Here is a 10,000-nt window from a genome sequence, read left to right as displayed (position 1 = left end):
TGTTGTATTCTTGAGCAAGGCACTTTATTTCACGTTGCTCCAGTTCACTCAGCTGTAGAAATGAGTTGCGATGTCACTGGTGCCAAGCTGTATCGACCTTTGTCTTTCCGTTGGATAACACTGGTGGTGTGGAGAGGGGAGGCTGGTATGCATGGGCGACTGCTGGTCTTCCATAAACAACTTGCCCAGACTTGTGTCTAGGAGGGAACTTCTAGGTGCAAACCCATGGTCATTCATGACCGAAGGGGTCTTTGCCCTTAATAATAATAATAATAATAATATAATAATAATAATAGTAATAATAATAATGATAGTAATAATAATAATAATAATATAATAATAATAATAATAATAATAATAATAATAATAATAATAATAATGATAGTAATAATAATAATAATAATAAAATAGTAATAGTAATAGTAGATTTGGTAGACGGAAACTGAAAGAAGCCTGTCGTATATGTGTGTATATATATATGTGTGTGCGTGTATGTTTGTGTGTCTGTGTTTGTCCCCCTAGCATTGCTTGACAACCGATGCTGGTGTGTTTACATCCCTGTCACTTAGCGGTTCGGCAAAAAAGACCGATAGAATAAGAACATAAGTCCTGGGGTCGATTTGCTCGACTAAAGGCGGTGCTCCAGCATGGCCACAGTCAAATGACTGAAACAAGTAAAAGAGTAAAGAGTAATAACAATAACAATAATAATAATAACAACAATAACAACAACAATAATAATAATAATCCTTTCTAGTGGAAGCACAAGGCCTCAAATTTGGGGGAAGGGATTAAGTCGATTACATCGACCCCAGCATTCAGGTGGTACTTATTTCATTGACCCTGAAAGAATGAAAGGCAAAGTCGACTCCGGCGCAATTTGAACGCAAAACGTAGCGGCAGATGAAATACCTATTTCTTTACTACCCACAAGGGGCCAAACACAGAGGGGACAAACAAGGACAGACAAAGGGATTAAGTCGATTATATCAACCCCAGTGCGTAACTGGTACTTAATTTATCGATCCCGAAAGGATGAAAGGCAAAGTCGACCTCGGCGGAATTTGAACTCAGAACGTAGCGACGGGCGAAGTATTTCGCTCGGCGCGCTAACGATTCTGCCAACAATAATAATAATAAACATTAGCACAGGCGTGGCTGTGTGGGTAAGAAGTTTGTTTCGCACCCGCATGGTTCTAGGTTCAGTCCCACTGCGTGGCACGGCGTTATGGTAGATGGAAACTGAAAGAAGCTTGTCAAATATATATAAACGTGTGTGTGTGTGTGTCTTACTGTCAGTTTGTCCCCCTCCCCACCACCGCGTAACTTAGCAGTTCATCAAAAGATATCGATAGAATAAGTACCAGGCTTAAAATATTCACTCAGGTACTTTCGCTACCACCACCATCATCATCACAATCACTATCAGCACCACCACCGCCGCCATCGCCACCGCCACATTAGTAATAACACTATTACACCATCTGTATCATCATCATCATTATCATCCTCACCATCACCACCTCCAACACTATCTACATAATCATCACCACCACAACCACCACCGTATACAACGCTGCAATTATGTTGTACCGACAACGTGGCCTGAATGAGGTCACTAGATGTGCTAGAAACAACAGTCAAACAATCTTTTCAACTTTTTAAACACTGTTCTAGCAAAAAAAAAATAAAGGAAAAAAGGAAGGACAACACACAACACGGAATGATGTAATCCGGGATTACGCCTGCCCCGAGAGTCATATCAGGACAGTCACGGTTGGATTGTCATTGATTGTAAAGGCCTTCAGGCTTTCTCAACGGGAGCTGACCTTGGGATATAAATAACTTATCAGCCACTACTACTACTACTACCACCACCACCACCACCACCACCACCACCACCACTACTACTACTACTACTACTACTACACTCTTATGCGAGTGTCATCACGAACATTACTCTACACCACTTATACTACCTATACTATTTATGTCACTCATACCACTACTACCAACACTAACATTAGCAACACCACTACAGTACCACAGCCAATACCACTTAGTAATACTACGAACACTACCACCAGCACCACTACAAAAACCATTGCCACCACCAGCGCTGTAACCGCTACTAATATTTCTGAGTACTATTATCAAGAATAGATACTATCACCGCCACCACCACCACCACCACAATCGACCACTACAAAACTACCGCCCAAACTTTTATTTCTACTACCATCACTACCACTACCGCCCTACTACAACCAGTACTGTACTGCTTGTGTTACTTATGACAGTACGGACGACTACTTTAAAACAACCAACCACTAATACCACCACCGCCACCACCACCACCAACACAACTACCACCAACACCAACAACAGCAACAACATTACAAGCACCGCCGCCGTCGCCACTAATACTTCCCCAGCGACGCCACCTCCACTGTCCATTCTATTACTACCGCCACCACCGCCGCCACCATTTCCATTGCTACCGTCTCCGCCACTCCACCGCCCCCATCACCATTCTGTTTCCCACCGCCGCCACCACCATCCTCATTGAATCCACCGCCACCTTCACCACCATTCTCTTTTCCACCGTCACCACCACCATATTCATTCAATCCACCGCCGCCACCACTATTCTCTCTGTTACCGCCGCCACCATCATTCTCATTGAGTCCACTGCCACCGCCACCATACTCATTGTACCCATCGCCACCTTCACCACCATCCTCATTCAATCCACCGTCACCACCATCATCCTCATTCAAATAACCGTCGTTACCACCATCCTCATTGAGTCCACCGCCGCTGCCGTCGCCCTCATTCAATCCACCGCCGTCACCACCATCATCCTCATTGACTCTACTACCGCCGCTGCCGTCGCCCTCATTCAATCCACCGCCGTCACCACCATCATCCTCATTGACTCCACTACCGCCGCTGCCGTCGCCCTCATTCAATCCACCGCCGTCACCACCATCATCCTCATTGACTCCACTACCGCCGCTGCCGTCGCCCTCATTGATACCGTTTCCCTTTCCGCTTTAAACTCAAACTCGCAAACGCAGGCCATTCATATGAAACGTCGAGATGTCGTCGAAGCCCCGCCCACTGTCGACAATAAGCTCCGCCCACTCACAATGTATATATATATAACCGTGAGGGACCCTCGAACATTCAACAGTTTTAAAGCCGACTTAGGTGAGAGAGCGACCCCCAAAAAGCTGTGGGTGTGTGCAGCAATGATGTTTACTACAAGTCGCCTCGTAAGGTGAACAAAAAAGGCTTAAAAACCGAAATAACAAGACTTTCTTAAGGGACCACAGCTTTTTATAAAACAACAAAACTACAACTTTAAAAAAACAGAAAAAAAAAGGAAAAACAGTTTTTTGCTTGCTTTTTAATTAATTTAAAAAAATATTTCTTGTCCTTTTGAAGTGACTTCCAAAAGTTTTTTTGTGTGTTTGAAAAAAATCATAATTTTCCAAAATATTTAAACATTTCATATTTATTCTCGTGTGTAAAATTGTATGTATAACGAACATTTAATTAATAATTAATTACAATTACTGGAAAAACATCAACAAGGAAAAACTAAAAACACAACAGTTAATCATAAAAAACTTGGTGCTAAAAAAAACAAACACAAGTTTGGCTGAAATTCTTGAGCGCAACCAAAATCCTTATTTGCCCTACACAAGCATTTCTTAGACGTTTTTTTGTGTGTTTATCAAATATTCTTCACCCTCCATCAGCCATAACCGTGATTGCCTTAGCTTTGACTAAACTACCACTACTCCTACCCCGAAGTGAAAACATACAAACATATATATATATTTATAATATATATATATACCCAGCTCAGCCACCCAGATCTTAACCAGGGTGACAACCCACAACAAATACATTTGGAATATGACGAGTGTTACTTCTCTATACGAGATTAAAGAACCGATTCGAGTAAGTATTTACCATAATTTATTTTACCATTATTACAACCCAGTAACCGTGTGTCCTAACCCGCTAATATACAATTATATACACGCATTAACCCGCTAATATACAATTATATATACACGCACATACTTACCGATTTGTATTTGTATAGTTTTCAAACTATATACAATACACGTGGTGTATACATTTCTACGACATCCTACTAACAGAAATATTCTATACTTAGATGTATATACTAACATGTAAACTATATATACACATGGAATATATATATATATATATAATATATATATGTACGCTTGTCCATCCTAATAAACTCACTAATATATAAATACACGCTCGTATATATATATACATACACTCGCATTCATAGTCTCTTTTAAGAGTATACTTTTAAATTATATATATATACATACATATATACAGTCATATACATACTTTTAACAGATGTTCTAATTCATTGAACTGTTGTGTGTGTATATATATATTTATATGTATACGTGCTTAACAAGACACGTAGACAGGCTATACACACATACACATGTATATAAGGGATATATTTATATTTCTATATCCCTAAATATTATTAAATACGTATTTACTATATTTTATACGTATAAATACAGGCGTACAATTTCCTCACTTTTATCTCACTAAAACATACTTCTAAGTTTATCTGTGTACATACGTGGATATCTAATATACACACACATACACACACAAAAACAGACGGACACTTTGAAATAGTTATTTAGGTTAAATGACATTACACTGGCGTCCTCAATTTTTGGAATAAAGTTGGCGATATACATTTCTGAAAAAGCGCCTGTCGTAAGTTGAATTTTGTATATTCTTGATGGCTTTTGAAAACTTTTAAAACTTTTGAGATGTTTTCAAAACTTTACATTTCTCTTCAAAACAAGTCTTTAAAGATTTAAAACGTCCAACATTATATGTTCAATATTTTGCTTTAAAGTAATACTGAGTACGTGTTTAATATATTGTAACCTGTGTAAGTCAGTACTTGGTGGACTTAGTAATTAATATATGCGCTTATATTAAGAACTGTGTGTGTGTGTATATATATATATATTATATATATATATATAATATAAATAAATAATGGGATTGTTGTATGTAGGAAGTTATTAATAATAGTAGGTAAATAGTTGAGGAACCTTTTTGGAAAAGAAAACGTCGAAGGCTCCATGTGGGACATGAAACTCTGGTCTGTTTTACAAGATGATACATTGACCAGTTAATATTTAGGAGTGGTAGTACAAGTGGATTACATTAACCCTAGTACGTGACTGGTACAGGGGCATTTTGGCGATTTAATCGATCCCCGAAAAGGCGAAGTCGACCTTGGCGGCATATGAACTCTCGACTCAAGAGTTTTATATATAACAAAACTTCGTGAATATTAACATAATATAGTTTATTTGTAAGTAAAGCCCAAACGTGTGTATAACATCTATATATAATATATATATATATATAATTATATGAGTCCTTAAATCATGTCTCGGTGATAGAGGTATGTTAAGAACATCGCACGCCCTTGATAAATCTTTCTTGTAAAATGGGATTTTTAAATATTTCTTCAAATACGCGACAAATCTAGTCCAACAAATGGATATTTTATACAACAGACTAAACCCAATTAATTTAACCTGTGTATATATTCCATGTGTGTTTAAACATTTGAGTGTGGTGTATATAATAATAACGAGGTACGGTTGCAAAGTTCCCGCTTAATTTCCCTTACAACGTTACAATGCCTTTGTGTTGAATACACTTGCATTAGCTGTCACCTCCCCCTTTATTCTTCCTGTCTGTCTCTATTGAAAAGCACCCCATTTTTTTAGATACCCTTTTCAAATCTCTATACCCTTCTCCTCCTTTTGCTTTCACACACGAATCAGTAATCTCGTTCCTGGTTCGTGTATCCTTAAACCCTATTTTTGTTTTGTATAAATCCAACGTGTGTGTCCCTGCGCCGCGTGGAAGGAACATCTCGGCTTGCTAGAAATAGCAGTGGAGCTATCATCAAAGCAGCTAACATCGTGGGTGAGATTTTTGACACAGTCTGTCCCCCCAAAAAGCTCTCATTCAGTTGGCAGTATGTCATGGCTGGAACGTCTTTGATCAATAATAAAGTCTATTAACCAGCGTGTTTTTTTTTACAACACGGGGGCTGTTATTTTTGTAAAAAGTATTAAAAAGGGGCTGTTTTGTTGGGTGGTTATTTAAGTAAAATTACAAGATGTTTTTTTAAACTTTTGTAACAATTGTACCGTTGATGGTGTCTTTTAAAGCACTCGCGTTGTCCCCTTGTAGGAGTAGACCTGAAGTTAAAGGGGTACTCCAGACCAGCCTTCACCGTTTGTTCCCTTTTCCCTTGGAGCTGAGGGAGATCTTTTAAGCAACAGGGAAGATTTGGTTGCTGTTATTTCTAGCAGGTCATGCGGCTACTTAAAACCTCTGACGCTTACGTTGTTTTGTGTTTACTGTTTTTCTCTCTCTTTATATTTTGAAATTAAAAAAAAGTTATTTGAAGTATTTTTTCTTGGTTCGTAACTGAAGATATTACATCCTGAAAGACAAAATATTCAAAAAAAACTCTGGAGATTTCAATTTTTGTTTAGTAATGGACGGGAAATGAGTCGTTCTTTTTCAGAAAATATTTGCCAGTTAATTACGCCAGGCTTATTTTTAAATAAAGGTCGTGGTTGGATAGTCTAGTTCATTGGTACGAGCAAGTTTGTTCATAAAGTTTTCTGTAGTCGAAAATTTAAAGATGCAATAATACTTCTCGGTGCAGTGAGCTTATTATTTTTTTGTCCAATTTGTATATTATATATACATAAAAATAACTATTTCTAAACACGGACGGGATACAGGAAATTAATTCGGTTTTATTAATTAACCATCAGTAATAATTGGGTTAGATAACAGGATTTTATCATCTCTAACCAGAAGGCTAAAAATTGTAAAGATGACCTGGGCTAGATTAAAAGCCATGGGGGAAAATAACTGGGGTACACAGACAAAAATATACTCTCTCCTGTCTTAATATGTGGGTCTTGGGTCCTTGTTGGTGAGTGTTATTTTTTTTTTATATACATAAAATCAAAGATGGGATCCCCAACACAAAACAAGACCCCCTCTCTTTACTTTGTTGTGGTTTATTCCCTACGAAAAAGTGTGTAGCTGGGGGGGAAAGTTAATTAAATTGGTAGCTGGTGTTTTTGTAGAGAAATTTGACACTTGCCTTTATTTATTTGCTAGCGAGGGAACAAACAAAAGTTGGCGAAATTCAAAAGGCGCAGTATTCGGTGTCGATAAACTTTTTTATGAAACTTTGTATTGCGTGTGTATACACACCCACATTGTCGAGACTTGGTTTTTCCTTAGTGCCACGCAGCAAAGTTCTATATTCTTTGCGAAAATAGAAATCGCAGGTCAGACAGAATGGTGAGGCGCGGAGGGGACACAGACGATATGGAGAGAAGATTGTTGAAGACATGTAGAAATAGGGAGGGGACCTTGTTCGTAGATCCCTCACTATATCATAATTCCTGTCTTCCTCGCTGTAATATAGAACATAGAATAATTATTAGCTTCCCTTTTCTCATCCCCAAAGGAACCTTTATTTTGTAGTTTGAGGGGCCTGGCTCTTACACTTTCGAACTTGTTGCTGTAACCAGCATTAATGATAGTAATTAAATTTTAATTTTAATTGGCGCGTGATTGAATTACGCTAATTGAAATCTTTCTAAGTCTCGTACCACGATCTTTTTTCTCCCTCCATATGTCAAACTTAAGACTGCGTCACAAAACTTTTAGGACGAAGTTAAGTTTGAACACGTATTGCTGAAGGAAAATTAATAAAGCCAAATAATTTTTATAAATAAGATGTTAATTAAAAGGATAAATTTTTATTTGTACTTATTTTTATATCTATGTACTTTTCAAATATTTCGGTATTTTGAACCGAATTTTTCGTTTCTTTTAAAATACGGTAAATACTTTAAAACGTACGAAATAGCTGAATTTCCAACCGTGGCCCATCTTGACGAAGGGACATCTCTGTACGTGGTCGCTGATTTGTTAGAAATAAAATTCGAACATCTCCCCTGAAAATTTGCTATTCAAATCGCCCATCCACCCAACCCAAGTTTTATCGTTTTAAAATAGAATCTGCGATACATCGAATAGTTATAGGATACTTTGTGAAATTATGTGGTATGGTCACGACTGGACTGCATTCTTGATCAGGTTTACCATGGTCAGCTCGGGGCTTAATTGGAGTCAGATCTTGTCCTTCAGTTATTTCACCTTGTAAAACCATAAAAAAAAACCCTGCCGCTCCATCTAGAGGGGCACAGGTTGTTTTAACCCCTCCCTTAAATAAAAAGAATTTTGTCCAATGTCGTTGGGAAGATGTGTCGTCTCTATCCTTCCTGCCCTGCCAAGGTGGTTGGTTCTTGAACGTCAACAACGGGAACTTAATTTATATTCAAATATAAATTTCTGGAGATTATATAAACATTTAACAATTTTTTTATTACAGATATGAGTCTTTCAGTACGTAATTAGCTTTATTTTAAGGATCTGTTACTTTTTCCTTTAAGACAAATTCCTCGGGTTTTTTTTCTCTGAATCTATTTTCTACGACAAACCCCTTGTAGTTTGTATCTAACCGCCGAAATCTCTTGAAAAATCTTATTTTACGATAAACCCTGTATTGTCAAAAGTAGTTTGACGACTTCATTAAACGAGCACTTTCTTAAATTTTGATCCGTGCCACCTTACGTCAAAAATTAGTGTTAATTACAAAAAATTAACGGTGGTTAATTAATTTCGAATAAAAGTTAATTAAATTAGACAGAAACCTCCACGTCAATATTTTTAGTGGGCGTTGATATGGCTACAGTGTCTGTGCGTCGCGTGTGCGCCATGTAGAGCGGGTTTTTGAGGGCAGAATAAGATTGACCGGGAACTGTTTAAATTTTAAAATCAACCTTTATTGGTTTCATATAAAATTATAAATCCATCACTTCCTTCCACTAAAGTGTTTACGAAAGCCAAGACAAAAAAAGCTATATACTCTTCCAGTTGAAAAAAAGTTTCTGGCGACTTCGTGTTCCAGTTTTGACATTTCGTTAATTAAAAAAAGCTGCTTTCAGACGAAGATGAATTGGAATTCAACAGTTGTTTTTTTCTTCCAATTCTTCATAGAAATAAGCTGGGTGCTTGTAAACTTTTAGAAACCCTATTAATTCAAGAAAGAAATCTCAAAACCCTGACATATCTTTTTTAATGTTTGACAAGTTTAAAAGTATTTTAAACCACCAAAAACTAAAATTATATTCCTGAACATGTTTACTAAGAGATTAGATATAATTTCGTGTGGTTGTGTTTTTGAAGGTTTCTTATTAATTTAGAGATTTCTTGGTTTAATAGTGGAGTTTCCAAGATAGAAGTTAGAATTAGCTTTGATCCCTCCTCCCTTCTTACAACCATAGTCCCCTAAACTTTTGTCATCTGACTTCCCTCAACACAAGATTGTTCGACTCTCCCCTACTTTTAAAACCGTGTGATCAGGATTTCAAACGTGACCATAGTTTACAAAAAAAACCCTTAAACTGATATATTCCTTTACTCTTCAGGACAAGTGTTTGGGTAAACTTTAACCAGTCTTTGATCTGAGGGTGATGGGTGCTGTTGTTTCTAGCAATCTAGACTTAACTTCTCACAGAGGTTCCTCCCCTGGCTGTTAAACATCAATCAAATAATTAGCGACCAAACTTCAAAATATATTTTTTTTCCTTTCAATTCTAACCATGAATGACCAAAGATATAAAAATAATTTTACAAAATATACATCGGTGTATTTTAGAAAAAGACGGACATTTAAAAGATATTAAAACCTCAAAGCTTTATCTAATACAAAACCATTTCGTATTTAACCGATCAAAGTTCATGAAAAACCGACATTAAACCAAAAACGATTGATAAAAAATTC

At 37.1% G+C, this 10,000-nt stretch overlaps 1 protein-coding gene across 2 annotated transcripts in view; it reads left to right on the top strand.

Annotated features, from left to right (window-relative positions):
* The window catches only part of LOC115229692 (mRNA decay activator protein ZFP36L2-B-like), a 35,566-nt gene that overhangs the window by 10,585 nt on the left and 14,981 nt on the right, over nucleotides 1-10,000 (top strand). The window contains exon 2 of one of the 2 annotated variants that reach the window (XM_029800007.2): nucleotides 3,838-3,972. In XM_029800007.2, the coding sequence (XP_029655867.1) occupies nucleotides 3,928-3,972 (45 nt within the window). In that variant the 5' untranslated portion in view covers nucleotides 3,838-3,927. The remainder of the gene's footprint in view (nucleotides 1-3,837; nucleotides 3,973-10,000) is intronic. The other variant, XM_036499307.1, reaches the window with a different exon arrangement.

The sequence above is a fragment of the Octopus sinensis genome, unplaced genomic scaffold (assembly GCF_006345805.1).
Source record: "Octopus sinensis unplaced genomic scaffold, ASM634580v1 Contig13526, whole genome shotgun sequence".
NCBI lineage: Eukaryota > Metazoa > Mollusca > Cephalopoda > Octopoda > Octopodidae > Octopus > Octopus sinensis.
This window is presented reverse-complemented; position numbering and strand designations above follow the sequence as displayed.